This window comes from Rhinolophus sinicus, linkage group LG14 (genome assembly GCF_036562045.2).
Source record: "Rhinolophus sinicus isolate RSC01 linkage group LG14, ASM3656204v1, whole genome shotgun sequence".
NCBI lineage: Eukaryota > Metazoa > Chordata > Mammalia > Chiroptera > Rhinolophidae > Rhinolophus > Rhinolophus sinicus.
In genome coordinates this window covers 51,846,212-51,867,185 of record NC_133763.1, presented here as the reverse complement: position 1 = coordinate 51,867,185, position 20,974 = coordinate 51,846,212, and the positions used below count along the sequence as shown (strand labels likewise).

The window sequence follows — 20,974 nt, the reverse complement described above, 5'->3', positions numbered from 1 at the left end:
CTGCAGGCACAAACCCAGAAGAATTAAGAACCACTGGGTAATGGGCTTTGTTGCTACGCCACATGGAAAAGGGGGGGAAACACCCAATACGACCTCATTAGCAGAACCAGGCCTCCTGCTCCCACATTTTGTACACTGGAACATACCACGGGCCTGGTGGAGAACTTGAATGTTGCCTCGTCTTTCTAGGGACCACACTGACTTGCTTCCATCCCTCTGATGGCCATTCAGTGTGCTCCTCTCTGCACATCTCCCCATAAGCCCCTCGCTACCCGACCATCATGGCTCAGGCACTGGTCCCTGATCCGATCAGTTGTCACCGGGGAAGCAGAGCTGACCCCATTGTATGCTTGCGGTTTACGAGGCATAAGTACTTTCTGGAGGAAGACGTGCCAGGACCCCTTCTCCTAGAGAGAGATTATAGGCACAGCAAGTGCTACGAGCTTTCTGGACCTACCAGAACTATTGTGTATTGATTTAACATGATTTCAAATCCACTTGTCTATGACTTAAGTGAAATTGTTTCAATCTACTTGCTTATGACAAAGACCAAAAAAAAGTTGTTTTGAGATAAGAGTGACCTCTGTGCTGGGATATCATTCTTCAGCCATTGTCACTGATAAGCAGTCAGCAGCCCAACTGCTAAGGGGCCCCGCTGGGGGCTTACCCCTAAGAAAGTGTGGAGAAGCCAACTATGGCAAGGGGACATTTAGACTATAAATTTGAGAGTGTGTAAGGACTATTTGAGAGTTTCCTGGCAGCAGCCTATGAGAAATCAGCCCGCCCACTAACACTGGCGTCTTCGTTCATTTTCGTTCCCTAGCATTTCAGCTGAGGGAGACTTTACTTTTGCCCTGGCCGCTGGGGATCAGCTCTCGCTTGGACTCTTCCCCGTGCCTCCATATACGAAGGTACGGCTCACATTAAACTTGGACTTTATTCCTTCACTTCCCCTTGCCTGAAACAACAGTGTGACTAATCTGTCCTTTGTTTGGAGTATGTTATTTTTTTATTTGGCTCATTAAGAGCTATCATCCTGTATGCTACTGGCTTGCGCAATTATTATAGTTACCACGGCAAAACTGTGCTAAATAAATTGCTAGCAAAGAGAACTTTGGCCACCTCCAAAAAAAAAAAAAAAGAAAAAGTACACAAAGCCATAAAAAGCCACATGAGGGCAGGAATAGTATCCATCCTGCTGACCACTGTCGGCACTGCGTCCTCAACATTTACAGTGTTTCAGAAACCCAGGCCCCTTCCAGCTTGTAGCACCGAAGCCGCCAGAGTCTGGGAGTCCGGCTGGCAGGCTGGAGAAGACAGTGGAGAGACCACAGTGGAGTTGAATCGTTACTTACTGAATGGGACAAAAAAGAATGAATGAACATTCATGCTCTTGGTAACTATTTAATGACATAGAAAAGAGTCAAGATAAAGTATTAAGGGGACAAAATACATAATTTTATAATCAGTGTGACACAATTTCAGAATCATATCAAAAGCAAAAAGAATGAATTTACTTATTTTTAACAGTTTTCGGCACTTCCTAGCCCTTCACTAAATAGCTACCAACCAACCCACCATTGGATTTAACAGCAGCTGTCACAATGGCTATTGTTTGCCAATGCAGACTCTTACCTGAGAGATCTTCTAGGAAAAGTGGATGGACTCCGTGGGGTGGGGGGGCTTCTTGTTCTTTCTTCCTATTGGATTGCACCTGGGACTTTTTCTTTACTGCCCGTGTTTTTAGTGGGCAAGTTTTCTGTTTGGTGAAAGGCGGGAGACAGCCTGGATCCAGACTTACTGCCTCAGCTCACTTTTCTGAATGCCCTTTAGGAACCAAATTCAAGAATGCTTTCAATTTTTTTTTAAAATCCTCCCATTATGTAAACAAATATTATATATGCATAGAAAGACTAGAAAGAAATACGTGAAAGTGTTTATCTTTGGTTCATGCATTTACAAATAAATAATTTTACCTTCTTACATATTGCTATGTTTTCCAATCCTTCTCCAGTAAGAATGTAATCTCTTACAATCATATTTAAAAGTCACGGTCAGTGGAACTGTTATATTTAAAGCGTTTTTCACATGCTGTCTCCTCCAGGAATTGTTCTGTGGCCACTCGGAGGGGACTTGGAGGCCCGTCCAGAACTTTCTCATTGGGTCTGTGCTATAGTTCTTCACCACTCACTGAACATACTGATTTTAACCGTTTATCTATCATTCAACAAGACTTGAGCTCTTTGAGCTAAGGGATTGATGCTTTAATCTCTGAATCCCCAGGGCCCAGCACACACACTAAGCATCCATTTCAGAATCAAATGAAGAAACCGGATAAGGATTCTACATACTCAGGTGGTCTCATTCTAAATCCCGACGTGTCTTCCCTGGAACTAAAGAGACCCAGGATTTTCTCCCTTCTGGACTATATAACCTGGCCCCTGGGAAGAATTCAGGGAATATATGAGAAGATTCTAAAGAACTGCTCCCCCGAATGCAACGGAGAGTTGTAATCCAAGTTGGATTTTCCTGGCAAGAGCAGAGATTAGTCACATGGTGGCACTTAGAGGATTCCCTGAGTCTGCTCATTCCTTTGGGATCGCTCACGCCTCCCAGGACCTCCCTTGGGAACAAAGGGAAACCCAGGACTGGGGACCTGGCTCTTTTCCACCAACAGCTGCTAGTAGTTTACACTTAACTCTAAACCGCAATTGAAATAAATGTGTGTGTGGGGGGGGGGGGGAGATACGCATCCGCTAGGAAACACTTAGGTTTTCTCGAAATTTCTTCAAGAAATTTCTTCTAAAAGGTGCTGAGAACCAAACAGGCCAATTACAGGACAAAAAGAAAACTCTGAAACTTAGGTTTTCACAGTATCGACTACCAACTCTGGACCCAGCAATCTATACAGGCTCGGAGGACTAAATCCCTTTCAACAAAGGGTTTGTAACGCCCTGGAGCTGCCAAGCCCACAGCACCGTCCCTCCCGCCTCTGCGGGGCAGGCGGGGGCAGGGAAGTCGGCCTCTTCGCCAGATGCCCGCGGACCCCGGGCGCAGGCCGCGAGGACGCCCGGGACGGACGTCCTAGGACCTTATCTAAGAACAGCCAATTCGTTAGGACTCCACGTGCCCCTCCCTGCAGCGTCATCTAGAAAACTATTCCTAGACCTGTAGGTTACCAGGTCTGGGCCAGCGCGCCCCACCCACCCGTACAACCGCTGGCTTCTCTGATTTCCTCACTCACTCTCTGAAACCAAACCCGAGAAGACGGGCATAACCGAGGGTGGGCATGTCCTGAAACATTCGCAATCATTCGTGTAGGAAGCGAAGATTACAATAACGCTGTCCCTGAGGGCGGGTGGAGGCCAGGAGCGAGGCCCCCCTGCGCGCTCGCGGCGAGGAGGGTGTGAGCTCGGCGCCTGGGGTGGGGTGGGGGGGCAGGAAGAGGCGGGAGGAGAAGGGGTGGGGTGAGCCGAGGCCCGACACCCGCCCAGGCTCCTCCTGCCTCCCCCCACCCCCACCTACTAAGGCGCCAGCCCGCCGCGCTCTGCTCAGTGGCCGCGCGTCCCAGCCAGCCCAGCGGTCCTCTAGTGCCTCCCGCCCAGGTGAGTTCCGCCCGCCGCTCCTGGGCTGCCCTGCCCGGGACCCGGCGCCCGGGGAAACCCGCTCATCGGAGGCTGTGGCCCGCCGGCCCGGCTTCGCGGGGTGTCCCGGCGCGTGGGGGCCAGGCCGGGAGTCGGCTGGAGGTGTCCGCGCTCCGGGCCACACCCAGCCGAGGCGAGCGGCGCCCCGGCGCGACCCTCCCCACATCCTCGCGGACCGAAGGAAGGGCACTCGTCCTTTATCACAGGACCTCGGGGTTGGTGCCCCAGGGTTGCTCCCTCTTTGTGTGTATCTGTCTTTACTCCCACTTGCCACTTTTCCACTAGTCTGTCCAGTTATCCGAACCCTCGCTTCTGGCCCCCCGTCCTGGTGGCATGTTTCTTTGTGGGCTCCGGCTGCAGGCTGACCTCTGTCCAGATGCTCGTAGCTTCCTCCCAGCTGGGCGGCCCAAGAAGGCTGGGGTGGGGGGGCATGGGGGCGGCTGAGGAGGGCAGCTGCAGTCCCTCGCCCAGATGCTTCAGGTTGGGTTTCCTGTTGTTTGTCTGCTAGACGAGAAGGTTCTTACTGCCCACGAGGCAGGGAGGGAGCGAGGTCTGTTTGATTTCTTTATAGGCCATTTTGCTGGGGAAGGGGGTACTATGTGAAGTGATTTCTCTATTGAAAGGATCCCCTTCTTGTACCTTAATTAAACAAGTGGGGCTATAAAGAAATAGGGAGAATCAGGCTTGATGAGGGACCTTCCAACCGGTAATCCGGCCCGGTTCACTGAGGCAGCGATAGGTATGCTGCGTACCTGGTCACAAGTTGAACTTGGCCAGAGCAATGGTGCGTCCTCCAGCCCTGGACACTACTGCACTGTCCAGCCTCCGCGGGAACCCTGCTGCCTTGGTGGGGGTGGTGAGGAACGCCACGCACCGCGGGCCAGGCACTGCCGAGCTTCTGGCCAGACTGGAATTCATTAAGCCCACCCCCCTTCTGTCTGTGGGGAGCTGGCCCATTCTGCAGGGCGTGGTGAGCACAAAGGGCTCGGGGGTTCTCCTAGTGGAGGCCTGTGACTCAGCTGTGAGACCATGTGGGTGTGGCCCTGAGGGTTCCAGCTACTCTCTGCAGAGGATCGGCCAGCACACTCCCTGAAGCGAAGGGGAACTGTGCCATCATAGAGGGCATTTTCCAAGAGGAAGTGAGTCACACAGGACTGGCCGGCTCTATGATGGAGAGGTTTCTTGACTAACTGTGGGTGAGGGCAGTGATGAGACTGGCGAGGCGTTGGCGATACCAAGGCCACGGCGGGACCGCTGCTGCATTATCCACCTGACTACGCCACCTGGCAGGCTGCCTCAGCTGCACTGGGAGTTAGCTTTTCCCGTTAAGAGGTTTGCAGTTGCTGCAGAACCTCCCCTTCCCGCAGCTTGAGTTTCAACCTGCAGCAGTGGGTTTTATACCCTGAGCTTCAGGTGGGGCCCAGCTCATGGAAACACCCTGTCAGTGATCTTTGCCTCCAGTGTGTTTCAGCAAATTGCAAAAGATAATTCCAGGATTGGGGCAGGCGGGAGTTCATATACCTCATCTGAAATTTCTTCATGGGCCCTGCCTCCACAAGGTCCGACCCGGTCTATTTACCCATCTCTTCTGAATGGTATACACCCGCCTCGACAGCCAGAAGCTGCTTTCTTCATGATGGTCCTTCTTCCACCATTTTGGAGTTTCAGTTCCTCAGATTTCCTGGGTATAAAGCACCCTGGTTTCTAGGTGATGCTCTGCCCTGGCATTGCCTGATGGGCCCCTTTCCTCCCATGTCGGGCCTCTGGCCAAACTCTCAAGCAGCCAGCCACCCCAGTGTGGTCAGGCCTGGGCCTGGGAGGAGCTGAGACCGGGTGCCTCCCGGCTTCCCACTGACAGTTCCAAAAATGTGACTTTTGTAGAGCACTACCCACTTGGTATGCCCTTGGCTACAGACCAGTCTTTTAAAGTTGGGGAAAACAATGGAACGCTTCAGGGTTATGATGTATAAATTAGCACGCCGCCGTGCTGGGAGAGTTGGACAGAAATTTCAGCACCTTTCTTAAGCGTCTCATTTTCCTGGGGACTTAACAATTTTGGAATACTGCATCAAAAGCAAAAAGAATGAATTTACTTATTTTTAACAGTTTTCGGCACTTCCTAGCCCTTCACTAAATAGCTATCAACCAACCCACCACTGGATTTAACAGCAGCTGTCACAATGGCTATTGTTTGCCAATGCAGACTCTTGCCTGAGAGATCTTCTAGGAAAAGTGGATGGACTCCGTGTGGTGGGGAAGGCTTCTTGTTCTTTCTTCCTATTGGATTGCACTTGGAACTTTTTCTTTACTGCCCATGTTTTTAGTGGGCAAGTTTTCTGTTTGGTGAAAGGCGGGAGACAGCCTGGATCCAGACTTACTGCCTCAGCTCACTTTTCTGAATGCCCTTCAGGAACCAAATTCAAGAGTGACTTCTGGGTTCAATTAACCCCCCCCAAAAAAAATTTTTTTTTTCCTTTTCAAAATCTCTAAAGCAATAGGAAGGAAACCTCAAACACAGTTTAAATAACAGATGTTTGTTTTCACTGACACCCTGCCAATTATTTTCTGGGTGGGCTGTAAGAAAACTAGGGTATGGAGAAGACACAGAAGAGCAAAGTAAACCAGACCTCTTGCTTTTTAGAAGGTTCCTTTTTGAAATTACGGCCTGGATCTGGGCATGCGTCCAGAGCCAACATTTGGGATTACTCAGGAGCAGACACTCTGCAAAGGAGGCCTCCTGCTTCTCCTAGGGGGATCAAAATTGACATTATTATTATCTTTGTCCCTCTTACTGACTCTTAAAAAGGCTCTATGAGGGAAGGGTTGCTACCGTGTTTCCCCAAAAATAAGACCTGGCTGGACCATCAGCCCTAATGTGTCTTTCAGAGCAAAAATTAATATAAGACCCAGTCTTATATTATCTAAGACCGGGTCTTATATAATATTACATAAGACTGGGTCTTATATTCATTTTTGCTCCAAAAGACGCATTAGAGCTGATCCGTCTTATTTTCGGGGAAACACGGTAGCTTAGCTACCCCGCTCAAGGAGCCCACGATCTAGTGGGGAAAGAAGCAAACACAATTAACTAGAATTTATGACATATTTAAATAGTATGCCTGTAGCTGGGGAACTCCCCAAAGGCAAGCACCATAAATGATTGTCTGTCTGTCAGTCTCTTAACGCCATGCAAATGGTGGTTAGTGTATGAAAACCAAAAATAGAAGATTGAATTCCTGCCACTGGGACTAAGTTTGAGTGTGTGGAGTCCAGAATTCTTTTCTGGAGAGAAAACTACACAATGGAAGACTATGGGCTTCCAAGCCTGCACTCCTAAGACTTACTGCCCAGGCAAACAGGAGCTATACAGATATGAAAATAAAGTGATTCAAGAGAAAAATAAGTGAACAATGATGAGGTTCTATCCTATGGAGCTCACTGTGAGAGGACAGAGCTGGAGAAGCACAGAGTAGAAAGTGGGATGGACCAAAACATGAGAAACCTCGAATGAGAAGACAGGTCACGTCAGGGTCTGACCAGACCTGTTTAGCAGGACGCATGTTTTTTCTCTGCTTATGGAATGTGCTTTCCTCTGTACTCTTTCATTCATAGGCAGCCCCTTTGGGGCCCCTTTCCCAGCCCTTCCCAGCTCTCACATCCTCCCGCTGAGTTCTGAGCTACAAGGGTTTCAGACCAGCCCCCGACCCCACCCCTGATCACACCTGTACCTCAACTCTTGCCAAGGGGATTGTTTGGTTCATTCTTCCCTCATTTAGCAAACAGTTATTTAGTGCTTATGGATAAAACAGTAGTTCACAGTTCTTATCCTAGAGGAATGTAAATTTACGACAGAGACACAGGCAGGTAAAGAATTCATGGATTGAGTGTTTCAGGTGCAGGAGTCAGTGGGCTGGGGCACCGAGAGGACATTGCTGCCTGTCAGCCCCAGGCCCTCCAGTGGAAAGTGTACTCAAGCTAGAAGTCAGAGTCCCGCCCTGCCCTGGAGTGCAGAACATGGGGTGTCTGGGACGATGGAACACGCAGATTTCAGCTCCCGCGGTCCGAGCTGCAGTGTTGTGCTGCAGTCAGCCCCACCCAAGACGGGAGGCCCTCCCTGCAGCGCTGACGCAGTGACAACCGCTCGCTGCGCTCTGAGAAGAGCTGCGTGATTCAGCCACTGCCCGGAGAACGTTTCTATCACAACACTGTCCCCTTTTCCTTCATCCTATTTAAAAACCAGGGCGCTGGCTGCTCCTTCAAAACAGAATAACTTGCTAGTAGCCCTGGTCAGTGCCCTCTGGGGCCCGAGTCACTGAGGAGACCGTGGGCATCTCCATCAGTTTTCAAAGCTATTTTCACCTTCACAACCTTACATCTCCTGGCTAGCCCTTAGTTCTGCATCCTTAGTGCAAAAATCAGCTGGCTGCTGTATTCACAACCCATCTACTGAATGAAACAGCACAGGGGCAAAGGAGAACCAGTGCTGGGATGTGGCTTCAGAGAAGAGCACTCCATCACTTCACGGGTGTGGGCAAGGAAGGGGTGGGAGTGGGGTGACCCCAGACCTGAGCCCTCACTAAGGGAAGGCTGGCCTCACTGGCTTGGAAGAAGATATTCAAGGGTGGCCAAAATTTCCTCAGCTGGAGACCTGTTTTTCTTCGAAGTTCCAACATTTGCCTGGTGTCCCATTATAGGGGTCCTTACTCTGCCTTTCCAGGGCACTTCCTTCTGCTCCGCCCTGTAAAGAAAGTGAAGTAGGTGTCCCACAGCCAGTTCCGGTTTCTGGATCTTTGGGAACTGGTCGTGAAGTGCTCTGCTCTGAGCTTGGGCACAGGTATTTTTAAGCCTCTGTCGGCCGACTCCTTTTCTGAGCTATTTTAGAACTGGGTGGGATCCCACATCCTTCTCCCGTAATTCAGGTCTCTTGAGTTGCTGGACTTCCAGAAACAATCCAGACCAGGCTGACGCTATATAAGCCCACTGCCGTCTCAAACCATGTGGGAGACCGGGGACGAGCCAGACCCAGCTGTGAGGAAGAGAGGGAGAAGGGGGTGGTTGGGCCCCCGGAACTCATCCCCCGGTGGACCATGAGCGTTAATTTGCTGCTCTCTCTAAGAGAACTACCCTCCAGATGAATCGTGCGGTCTCTAGAGCAGCACATTCTTTGGCATGCTGATTCCTGTGCTTTTCTGGGGATTAAGGGGTAGAATTTACTATTCTTAAGTGTAATTGCTCAATCCTCATGTTTCCCAACACCACCTTCTCCTTTGTAAGAGACAGCTTTTAAGGGTGTGCGCTGAACACACCCTCGTCAGCAGCGGAAAGCAGACTGAACGCTTGTCTCAGGTTCCTACTGGGACCGTCCCACAGCACAACGTGCCAGCCTTCCCTCCTGCCTGTGCTCCAAACCTGTTCTTGTGCTTGCTTTTCTAGCAAATGGTATAGTACAGTCTCCATTCCAGTCTACCTGTTTCCTATCCAGTGGTGATTTGAGGGACGTAGCCAAAGCTGCACTGTCTGGCCAAAGCATTCCTTCCAATTAGGACAAAGGCTGGGTCCTGGGACATACACCCCCAGATCGTTACACCCGGATCTAATGATCTGACATGTTTCCTTTCCTGTCCTTCAATCTCTTCATGCTGAACAGCTGTTGCTCTCCCATTGCACCCCAGACTGTGAAAGTAACTATTGCGTCCTTGCTGCCAACAATCTATGAGGTCCCCAGAGGGGCGAGGATGTACTGTTACTTGTTCCTTTTCAAGACCTAGGTAATGAGCTTTAGGGAGCTTTGATTCCGGTGGGACAACCGCATTTTACAACCAAAGATGCCAATACATGTCTTTGTTGCAATCACGAAGGAGCTCCGAAGTTTAGTAAAGAATAAAAACCCAGCAGACAAAAGGCATTTGTAAGCGGACTTCTAAACCGCAGAATTAGACCCAACCAGGTTACCCTGGTTGGAGGGCTGAAGATTTCCTCTTAACCAGGCCCGACTGGGGGTTGTCAGTATTCCACCATATCTCTGTCTCATTTACCAGCACCAAGAGAGGTGACGACGCATCTGTTCTTTCAGTAGGTGCTTTGTCAGTTAAGAAGAGGGACACCAATCTTGCTTTTCCAGATGATCAGAGGTTTTATTCTTCATGACGTGATTTGTGCAGAATTAGCAGGCAACTAGCTACATCCCTCGTTCAGAGCACCAATCCCTGTGTGCCTTTTTCCACCAGCAGCAGCCCCAAACCAAGGGGGAAGAGGTCCTTAGAGTCACTGCATTTTGTGGCTGGAAGGAATCAAATGCATGATCCAATCACCCTCCTTCCAAGTGTCCTCAAGAGGCTGGCAATACGTGCAGCTTCAGAGCTCACGCAATCTCTCTTTCTTTACAGCCGGTCCTGTTTCAGCAGACCTCACCAAAATGCCGTCTCAGATGGAACACGCCATGGAAACCATGATGTTTACGTTTCACAAATTTGCCGGGGATAAAGGCTACTTAACAAAGGAGGACCTGCGAGTGCTCATGGAAAAAGAGTTCCCCGGATTTCTGGAAGTAAGTACTGAGCGGCTCAGAAGGAACCGGACGCACACTCCGGGGCTGCTGGGTCTGGTTCTTTGCCCTCCCTCCCCCTCACTCTCCTGTGCAGGTCAGTACTAGAAAGGGGTTTTCACTCACTTATTTGTTAAACATTAGTGAGTGTCTGCTGTTTGTGAGGGGAACGAGAAGGGAAAGGAGACACAGCCCTGCCCTCAAGGAGCTTACCCTTGGGAGGTGAAAGAAGACCACACACAAGTAGCCACAGTATGAGGTGTTGGTTAGAAAGAGTCCATCTGCGTCCATCAAGACCGGGTTGCCCTCAGGTCCGGGAACCTGGCATTGGACATGTCACATCCTGGTCGCGTCTACTTTGAGCATCTTGACTCTTTCTCCCTTCTTACATGCCTTCAGATACAGGCTTTTAAAAATTCTTTCCAACTCTACCATCTAAAGCAATGGTATCAGTGGTGAATGAGAGCCAGGGGTCACTGCAGAAAGAACTGCTTTCCACACTGAAAACGCTACACGAACACAGGCACAGCGTGAGTTTTTGCCTCGTCTTTACCAGACTGAGGATTCTACCGTCAGCTCAGATATGTCACTCAGGACAGTCGCCCACCAGGCACAGTTGTCCTTTTACATTGTAGGGCCTCAAGAGAGGCTTGTCACATCTCACTGAAGGGGAAACACTGCTTGACAAAAGACCGTGCTTGGTGTGGAATCGTCGTTCACCTCTCAAGGGTGAAGGGCGATGACGGGAAAAGGTGGTGTCCTGCTCTTGTCATCAGCCCAGACAATCGCACATCAGTCAAGCCCCTGACTCCTGACTCAGCAAACACAGGGTTTGCCGTACCCGGATTCACATGTCACCAGTACCAGTTAAATAACAGGTAGAAATAGCCTAGCGAGTCTCAGAGCTGCAGTTACCCCAGTGATACCCCAGAGTGGGTTGGGGTGTACGGTCATCCTGCTTTCATACCGTCCGATGGGACAGCCCCCAGGTAGTAACACTGGGCAGGTGGCTTCAGATTTGGGGGCCTCGGTTCCCTCCTCTGTAAAATGAGAGGGCGACATGATCGTCTCCCAGATCACTTTCACTTTCTGTGATTCTCCCAGGCGAGCATAAAATGCAAGGACAAAATATTCATTGTAAGGCCGCCCAAGACATGAACAAAGGCATTCTCAGTATACTACACTCATTAATCGGGCCTTCGCCTAAGTTAGAAGGTGGGTGACTACCCCATGGGACACGGACCCTTCCTCCCTGAAGGCTCCGTGGCCGGTGAAACATAAAGGGTGTGTGTGACACGGGGGACTGACCGTGGCCTGGGCCGTAATTCCAGGCACACCCACACTCACTGCACTAATAACGTTTGGTTTCTAAAGTTGACTCCTTCTGTCATCCAAATTGTACTGGTTCTGACCACAGCCAGGAAGCTGGGGGTGAGGCCAGAAGGAACTGAAACCCACCAAAAGCGGGCTAGCAGCACAGAGCAGGTGTTGGTTGTTTGCTTAAGAAAGGAGTTTGCCCTCTGCGTAGGAAACGCTGCTGCTTTGATCTTAAGGGACTTCTGAGCGCAACCTGTAAGCATCCAGTGCACTGGGACACGGGGTGTCGGTTCCCTCTCAGGGTTACACTCAGTGGAGTTCATAAATACTTTACCGGGGCCCTTTTACTCTTCTAAAGGGCCATGGGTCCCTCTCTGGCTGACGGCATGGACCCTGTAGGAGAAACCACACTGTCTCCCTTCCAACCATCATCAGCACAAAAAAGGAGTGATCAAGCCAGTCCCCATAGAAGCAAGATGAAAGGAAAAGCAGAGGCTCTTCCTGGGCACCTTGGTTCTGTCTGACTCCATCACACACATTCGTTTGAAGGAATCCAGGAAAGCGAGGAGGGTGGCATAGGTTTACCAAGTCAGTAAGAATGGAAGTAGTGTCAGAGACTAGTCCAGCCTCCTCAATTCACAATTGATACACGGAGGCCCACGAAGTGTGACTTACTCAGGGTCACAGGGCTAATACGATAGGAAGCAACACGAGCTCGGCCCCCGTTATGCCAAGAAACGAAGAGAAAAGAGGGCCATCTCTCGCCATCCTCTCTAAAACTAATACCTTCTCTGGCACAGAAGAGGCCTTTTCAGGGGTCTTTATAACTCTATGAAAGGTTGTCATGGGAACCTCTTTCCTAGCTTAAAATAACTATCCATTTACTGAAATCTGTTTAGGTGACCTCCAAAGGCCACTTAGGACCTAAAACAAAACTCACATCATTGGGAGCTGATACACATGGCTGTCCGCAGTGCACATCGAAGAAGCTGCTTCCCGACTGGTAATTCTTGCCTTTGTTCTCTTTTTCAGAATCAAAAGGACCCTCTGGCCGTGGACAAAATCATGAAGGACCTGGACCAGTGTCGAGACGGCCGAGTGGGCTTCCAGAGCTTCTTCTCGCTGATCGCGGGGCTCACCATCGCCTGCAACGACTATTTCGTAGTACACATGAAGCAGAAGGGAAAGAAGTAGGCAGCACTGAGCAGTCACGCCCACCCTGAGAAGAGTTCTCCCGATGGGTCGCTTACGGAATCCCCCTGCCCCACAGCTTCCCCCGGATAAGGATTTCATGAGCAGATTGGGACCCTTACACAATGTACAGAGAAAACCCCACCCCCATTTGACAAGAGAAAGACAAGCCAGTTAAAGCCAGATACGCTTTTGATTTTTATATTGCTTGTATCCTGTTGCCCTCAATAAACAGATTTCTTTTTTAGTTCCTAATTTGAGATGGAATGTTTGTTCCTTCTTCAAAAATGCTTGTGCCCGGCTTCCTTTCACAAAAAGCCCAAATGCACGTGGCAGCCAGTACCCCTCAGGGCTCTGGCCACAGAACCAACAAAACAGGCAGGCACTCTCTGCTCAGGGCTGGAGTCTGGCTGCTCTCACCGAGGTGCCCGTGGCGCTGAGTCCAGCCCAAGGACCACAGCACCAAGGATGAGAGAAGGCACTTCAGGAACATGTTCTGATTTTATCATCAGTGAGCACAGTCTCGCCCAGTTAAATCTGTGCCTTTCCAGCCGCACTTTGGAGACCTGACATGTCCGAGTCCATTTCTCAGCAAAGTTTCAGCAAACTCTAGGGTCAAAATAAGTCCTAAGACAACGAATCCAAAAAAACAAAGTCTAGTGTGATGCCTCCCTAACAACATCACATTAACGTTTTGTTGAGTTGTCAGGAAATAGACTAGCGTGAGTTATATCCTGGGTAGTGGTTTTTTGTTGAAGTGCGGGTACTGATGACTTGATAAACAGCAAAATGTTTCTCCCGGCCCTTTCTCTGCCTGTTTACAAGTTCCAGCGTAGATGTGTTACATTCTACGTGCTTATTCATAACTCTGGTTTTCTGAATTGGCCCATGAGACTGTTCCAACTAAATAGAGCAATGAAGATGGAAACGTTTATTTTTATGATTGGACACATCAACATAATTCTGGGGGAAAGTTCGACATAAGGTCATCTAACACCCCAAGGAAAAGCATGCAGAAGGGAACGGGATAGTCCAAAACTAGCTTTGGGGAAAAGAAGTCTAATGAAATCAAGGTCAAAGGTAAAATTCCAATCATTTAATTTTGTCTCAGCCATTAAAAGAACAAGATAAGACAACGCACAGCTTTGTAGCTGTGGGATTATATCAGCAAGTTGACAAAGGGATTTATAACAAGATATTAAATGTAGTAGGGGAGTTGGCTAGCTAAAGAAACTGACTCCAGAAATGACTTGCAAATCATCCCACAGAACTGGGCCATCAAGGGAGCTGTTGGCTTGGGAAGCTGCCTGCGGAATGGGGAAACCAGTGCTCAGAGCCACGCAACCCACGGCACAGTCCACACTGGAGCCAATACAGACACGCATTTCCCTGCCCTTTCCACCCAGGACTGCCTCCCACATCCAAGTCTGAAGGAAGAGCATCTCATTAGCAGAACCTCAGTCACATCAAAACCCGAACTGCAAGGGAGTCTGGGAAATAAAAGTTTTACATTTCCCAACCTGTGCACTCTAGGAGCTGGCACGCTGATCCATCGTATCTGCCACAGTGACGATTCCTGATTCTGAGAGAAGTCTTCCAACTTACGGGTTAGAGAAGCAGCTATGATCTCAAAGGACACGAGGCCCTAAAAGATGACCTCTGACAGCTGCAGGGGCTAGAGAAGGGAACTGGCCCACCACGGGGGCGTAAACCACCTCTCTGTCTGGGAGCGTGTCTCAGTCCCATTTACCCCTTCAGTTTACACCACCTGCCCCCGGGGCACCTGCTCACTGGGCATTATAAGTGGTGTTCAGTTCACAAATGGGCAGGTGAAACTGTAACACTCAGATATTATTACGGGCTCAGCTGTCCCCAGAGCCATAGCAAGCTTTCCCACTCTAAGCCTCTTTACCTGAAAATAAAAAAGAACTATCCCAGAAAGGGCTCTGGGGGTAAAGGAGGGGACGTGTCAGTTCATCTCCACAGTGGGTATGCAGATTCAAGACAATTCTAAAGCAATGTGTTATTCCCAGGAGATGACCCCAGACTTCTGGCATTCAGAAAGGTGCCCCATGACAGGGAATCAGGGTCACACGTCATCTGGGGGGGGGGGCAGGGGGGAGAAGCAGGGGAGAATAACACACGTTCCTCACTTTCTCCCATTGCTCAAAGCATTTGGTAGGGAGCTAGCACAAGGACAATAAAAGCGGAATTTATGGCTTGAAAGCCGACATGGCTCTCCATGCCAACGAAAACGCACAGATCCCACAGTCTGCTGTGCTGAAACAGCCATGTAGCCTTCAGGGCTGCAGCCAACGGCTCCCAGAAGGCAGAGCTGTAATTATGCCAACAGCCATCAAGAGGAACCATCTGGAAAATTCCACTCATTCTGCTCCATGGCTGACTTGTGAAAGCAGACCCCGCCTCTCTCCACACCCAATTACAAAGCAAGACTAGAGAGCACAGCAGAAAGTCAGTTTCAAACATGCTGCTCGGCTGACCCTGAAAAACACCTCATTTTCTCCCATTGCCTTGTCCAAGCCCCTTGCACATAAGCCAATCACCTGTGATTTAAGCCTTTTCCACCCCACTCATCTCAGTAGGAGAACACAGGCAAGTATACATTTCTCTCTCCATTTGATGGGTGCCAAAGTAATTGTTCAAGTATTAAATACCTCCCCGCTCTTAAGCCCAGAGGGAGAGTTGTGAATGGAAATCCATTCATTTAGCAGATATCTACGAGGAATACTCCGTGAATGACACCGGGCAGAGTTCTGAGGCGGAGACAAGAAAACCAAGTCCACAGCACCTGCTCCAGGAGGGCAGAATCCGACTGAAAGAGAACAGATAAAGCAGACAAAAAGTTCAATAACAACACAGCAGAGCGTCAGCAAGGGTGAGAGTGACGGACACCCTGGGTCACTGTGATGGGAATGGAATTTATACAACCTTTGGGGAGGCAAAAGTTGGCAATATGTACCAGGATCCTTCAAAGTTTACTTGAACCCAATTTTTCTATCCCTAGGAATTTATCTTGACAAAGTCATCAAAGATAGTTACAGAGATTCATATACAGTAGGACCCCCTTTTCCACGGGGATACATTCCAAGCCCCCCAGTGGATGCCTGAAACCGCAGATAGTACCGACCCCTGTGGATACCATGTTTTTTCCTATACCTACGAGGTCAGACAATTAAGTTCATGAACTCATCCTAGAAAAAGTGCTACATGCCCCATTGCTGAATATCACTACTGTCACCTTCGAAGTACTCCGCTTGGGAACCTATGAAACCAATGCCAGCACCTAGTCCACCTTTCAAAGCAATGTTGGAACTCTTTCTGGAATGGCCATTAGAGCTGTCATTGTATTACCCTTAACGTCCTGAATATCATCAAAATGTCTTCCTTTCAATATTTCCTTTATCTTCAGGTAAAGAAAGAAGTCATTGGGGGCCAGATCAGGTGAGTAGGGAGGGTGTTCCAATACAGTTATTTGTTTCCTGGCTAAAAACTCCCTCACAGACAGTGCCGTGTGAGCTGGTGCATTGTCGTGATGCAAGAGCCATGAATTGTTGGCAAAAAGTTCAGGTTATTTTCCTCTAACTTTTTCACACAGTCTTTTCAGCACTTCCAAATAGTAAACTTGGTTAACTGTATGTCCAATTGGTACAAACTCATAATGAATAATCCCTCTGATATAAAAAAAGGTTAGCAACATCGGTGTAACAAGTTTGCAAACTTAATTGTCAGACCTGGTACACACCTATGATAATTTCTAAATTAGGCACAGGAAGAGAGTAACAACAATAACTATTAATAAAAGAGAACACTTATAACAATATTCTGTAATAAAAGGTATATGAGTGTGGCATTAGCAAAGAAAATAAGGGTCACCTGAACACAAGTACTGCAATACAACGACAGTCGATCTGAGAACCAACCAAGATGAGTACTAAGTGACTACCGGGTAGCGAGTGTCCACTGCGTGGTCACACTGGACAAAGGGCTGATTCACAACCAAGGTGGGACTGAGCAGGACTGCGCAAGACTTCGTCATGCTACTCAGAACAGTGCGCAATTTAAAACTTATGAATTGTTTATTTCTGGAATTTTCCATTTAATATTGTTGGACCCCAGTGGACCTGGGTAACTGAAAACACAGAAAGCGAAACTGGGGATAAGGGGGGACGACTGTACACAGATTTTTGATGCAGTATTTTTTTTCTTATTCAATACTGAGGCAACATTAGTTAATAACATTATATAAATTTCATATTATACAACTTTATAATACGACATCTGTTCACTCTATTGTGTGCTCTCCCCCTGAAGTCTAGTCTCCTTCCATCACCATATATCTGACCCCCTTTACCCTCTCTGTCCTCCCCACAACCCCTCTTCACCTCTGGTAACCACCATTCTGTTGTCTGTATCGATAAGTTTGTTTTCGGGGGAAGGTTGTTTGTTTATTTGTTGCTTTTTGTCTTATATCCCACATATCAGTGTCCCTTTCTGTCTAACTTATTAGCATCACGCTCTCAAGATCCATCCACGTTGTCGCAAGTGGCAATGTTTCATTTTTTACAGCTGAGTAATATTCCATTGTACATATGCTCCACATCTTCTTTATCTAATTCTTTGTTGAAGGACACGTAGGTTGTTTCTATTGTAAAGAATGCTGCAATGAACATACAGGTATGTTTATTTTTACAAATACATGTTTTCAAAGTTTTCAGGTAGGTACCCAGAAGAGGGGTTACTGGGTCATATGGTAATTCTGTTCTTAATTTTTTTGAGGAAACTCTGTACTGTTTCCCACAGTAGCTGCATCAATCTACATTCCCACCAGCAGGATGAGGGTTTCCTTTTCTCCACAGCCTCACCAACACTTGTTATTTCTTGTCTTATTGATGATAGCCATTCTAACCGGTGTGAGGTGGTAACTCATTGTGGTTTTGATTTGCATTTCCCTTCTAACTTTTCATATATCTGTTAACCACCTGTACGTCTTCCTTGGAAAGGTGTCTATTCAGGTAATGATGGCACAGAGGAACGTCCAGGACACAGAGTGCCTGGGAGGCCACGTGTAGCCCAGCAGGCTAGAGTGCAATGTATTCGTGTGAAAAGTGCATGCAGGTGGGACAGGGAAGGCAGGAGGCAATAAGCACAAGATAACTGGGAAATGGTGATACGTGAAGTGTGGTGGGTGGGTGAGGTCACTGCATGAAAAACTACAAATCTAAGGTTTGGGTTAGTTCTACATTTTTGGGAGACAGAGATAACCCTCTTATCTAAAAGGAGTTAATGAACAGCAAATATGTCCTTATGCATGTTTTACCCTCTTTCCTCCAGCCTCACATTCCAACCACATTCTGGCTTACAAAGCAGAAAGCAGGGTGGGGTTCACATTTATCTTTCTAAGAAGTGCTGCTGAGAACAGAGGAGGAAGAAGAAAAATAATCAACCTCTGGAATGTCATGCCAAACCCAGAGAGGGAGAAAATGACCATGATGGGAGCCCAGGGTCCGGGTGAGAAAGACACCTCCGTGGAACACTAATTCTCATTTCTTACCACTTATCTGCCAAATGGCATGTTCACCAGACGGTAGCTACCCTGTGTTTTTTTTAAATGCATGAAAGTGGGCAAAGCCTGGAAGGAGTTAAGTAGAAGTAAAAATGGTCGTGATGTTATGAAAGTTTTCCTTAATATTGTTGCATCATCTTTTCGATAAGATTGACTAAAGACGGGACTGATTTCAATTAGCTCTTTGGACACAGACCTTGTATTGCTCAATGGCAAAGTCCTAGCTGTCACATTACCCAAAACAGCTCATCAGTGACCATCCCCTGCATTCATTGCAGGCTCTTCCTGCAAAGGCTCAACCTGTTCCCTTGAACCTCTTTCAGGCACATCCATCAAACCTCTGACGGCTTTCACAGCACTTCGCCTCCAGCCTGTCTTTCTAGGGGGAGGAAGGTGAGTCAGCTTTGGTCTCTGTAGAGAGGACTCTGCTCTGTCGTACCCCATTCTGGGTGAGTCAGCAAACAGAGCCAGGTTTCTTGGCATCCTTACAAATTTTACAAATATTAAAATCTCCTTTCCACGATGTGACTTAAAGTACAGCAGGAAGGAGCAAATGACAGAAAACGTAATCACTGGCCTTCACGGAGGTGGCAGTCTTGTGGACCAAGAGCCGTGCAGAGCAGAGCAACAATGCATGACGGTACATAAGGGACAGAGACACCGTAGTGGTGAGTGGCAAATGCTGGTCGGGGTTTCATGGAGGAAGGATTTTGGCCAAAAAAGACAGAAAGAAGATCTGATTGAGGAAGGGAATGAATCATTATATACAAGGGTTTGTCTAAACCAAAGCCTGAGTCAGAACTGGCATCAGCCCAGAGATTTAGCACACATTCCTGCTGGGTGGGGTCTGCCGGCATCACTGTGGGTCAAGTGTGTGACCTTGGCCACTCCCGCGGCCTCCACTTGCACCTTCATGGACCAGGCCTTGGATTCTTATCCCGGCTGCACCGGCCTCCATCTCCCCGTCTGGCGGCGATCTCCTTTCTCAGCACCGACCGTTCATCACAACGGGACAGGAAGAGCGAGGAGTGGAAGGAGCTGCCTGAGCGGACTGAGAGTTCAAGGTCCCCTGACAGGATCACGGTAGGCTGCAGGAGAGGCTTGCCAAGCTCTGTGATGAGGACACGGGGAGGTCGTTGGCACCATACGTGAGACGGGGCTCTGGAGTCGAGCGGAACTGTGCTCAACTTCTGTCTGTGATTGTCAGCGTTACGACATGTTGATCTGAGTAGGTAACATCCACAGCCCATTTTCTACTGGCCAGGCATTCTGCTGAGCCCATAACCTGCTTTATCCCATTTAATCCTCACAGCAACTCTGAGTTGAGTACTCTTATTCTTATTGTCCCCACATTACAAATGAAGAAACTGAGCTGTAGAGAAGTTAAGTAATTAGCCCAAGTCGCACAGCTTTTCTAGGGGTAGAGCTGTGATTCCTACCCAGGTCTAACTCCAAAGTCTAGGTCTTTAGTCAGATAACTAAGCTGAGCAGACAGGAAAGAAGCCATAATATCAGACTCGAGAATCAAGTCTAGTCATTGTCCTCATCAGACACCAACAGCCCCTCCTTAAGAGGCAAGAGCATAACTGTTTAAGACCCCAGACTTGGGAGCCAGACTTTCTGGATTCAAACTCTGGCTTTGCTACTTACACACTGTGTGACCTTGTGCTAGTTACTCACCCTCTCTGTGCTTCAGTTTTCTCTTATATAAAATGGAGACAATAATAGAGCCTACCTCACAGGGTGGCTCTAGGATTAAGTTATTTTATCTACAGCATCTAGAATAATGCTTGCTACAGGGTTTGCACTATATAACTATTGTCTATTCTTAGTCCTGCACTCTTTCACAATTTAAGTTTCGGATTTTGAAAGCAGAAAGACAACATACTGGGAGACAGGTTATACGCCTGGGGATATTACAAAGCCTCATAATTCGTCTTCCAACCACACACATACCCAAGTTACATGAAGCAACGCTTTGTTGAAAGAGCAAGAGCTCTGGAGTCAGAAAGACTTGGATCCAGTTCTTATTTCACCACCTACTACGTGGCCTTGGGCAAGTCACTTGACTTCTTTGAGCCTCAGTTTTTTCGTGTGTGCCACAGTCCCAATTACATCCAGGTCGCGGGGTCACCGGGAGGAATAGGGAGGTAAATATAATCCGTGCATGTTGGCGCTTCTCACCCACACACAGAGACAGAAGCAAGACTGTTTATTCTAGCGAAATCTTGCTCAGGAAGAAAAGTCAGACCATTGGCACCAAGTTGGTCAAACATTAAGGGCCGCCTCGTGGCTAGAGTGCTACCAAACGCTGCTGCCTGTTTGTTCTAGCAAAAGCTCTTTCCATTCTGGCCTATCAAGTCACAAAACACTGTGAGAACTAAATTTCAGTCATTGTCAGGGCACTTCCGAGGGAGAACTTATGCTTTTAAAATATTGGAGGCAAATGAGCATTAGAGCTCAAAGCAACCTTGGGGTCAGAAGACCTAGATTCTCCTTTGTGACTTTGAACAAGTTTGTCTAAGTTTTCCAGGCCTCCATTACATCATTTGAATATTAAAGAAAATAATACCGAGCCGCAAAGAATTTTGCAAGGATTAGAGGACATAATAAACAACCCACACTGATTCTTTCCTGCTTTTCTCCTATTAAAACGAACGAGACATCCCTCTTCCCCTCAGGCTGAGCCCCCAT

General features: G+C 48.3%; 1 protein-coding gene and 1 long non-coding RNA gene across 6 annotated transcripts in view; one reads left to right on the top strand and one right to left on the bottom strand.

Annotated features, from left to right (window-relative positions):
• LOC109451576 (uncharacterized) overlaps positions 1 to 20,974 on the bottom strand; it is a 420,408-nt gene that overhangs the window by 291,425 nt on the left and 108,009 nt on the right. For 3 of the 5 annotated variants that reach the window (XR_012491873.1, XR_012491874.1, XR_012491875.1), the window contains one exon: positions 13,605 to 15,529. The exons of the other annotated variants lie outside the window; for them this stretch is intronic. This is a non-coding gene — a long non-coding RNA (uncharacterized LOC109451576). Of the gene's footprint in view, positions 1 to 13,604; positions 15,530 to 20,974 lie in introns of those variants that run through there. 5 annotated transcript variants of the gene reach the window in all.
• On the top strand, positions 3,448 to 12,951 carry S100A10 (S100 calcium binding protein A10). Its single transcript, XM_019739901.2, has 3 exons — positions 3,448 to 3,605; positions 10,031 to 10,191; positions 12,538 to 12,951. Exons 2-3 carry the CDS (start codon positions 10,060 to 10,062, stop codon positions 12,697 to 12,699), a joined length of 294 nt encoding a protein of 97 aa, XP_019595460.1. The 5' UTR covers positions 3,448 to 3,605; positions 10,031 to 10,059; the 3' UTR covers positions 12,700 to 12,951.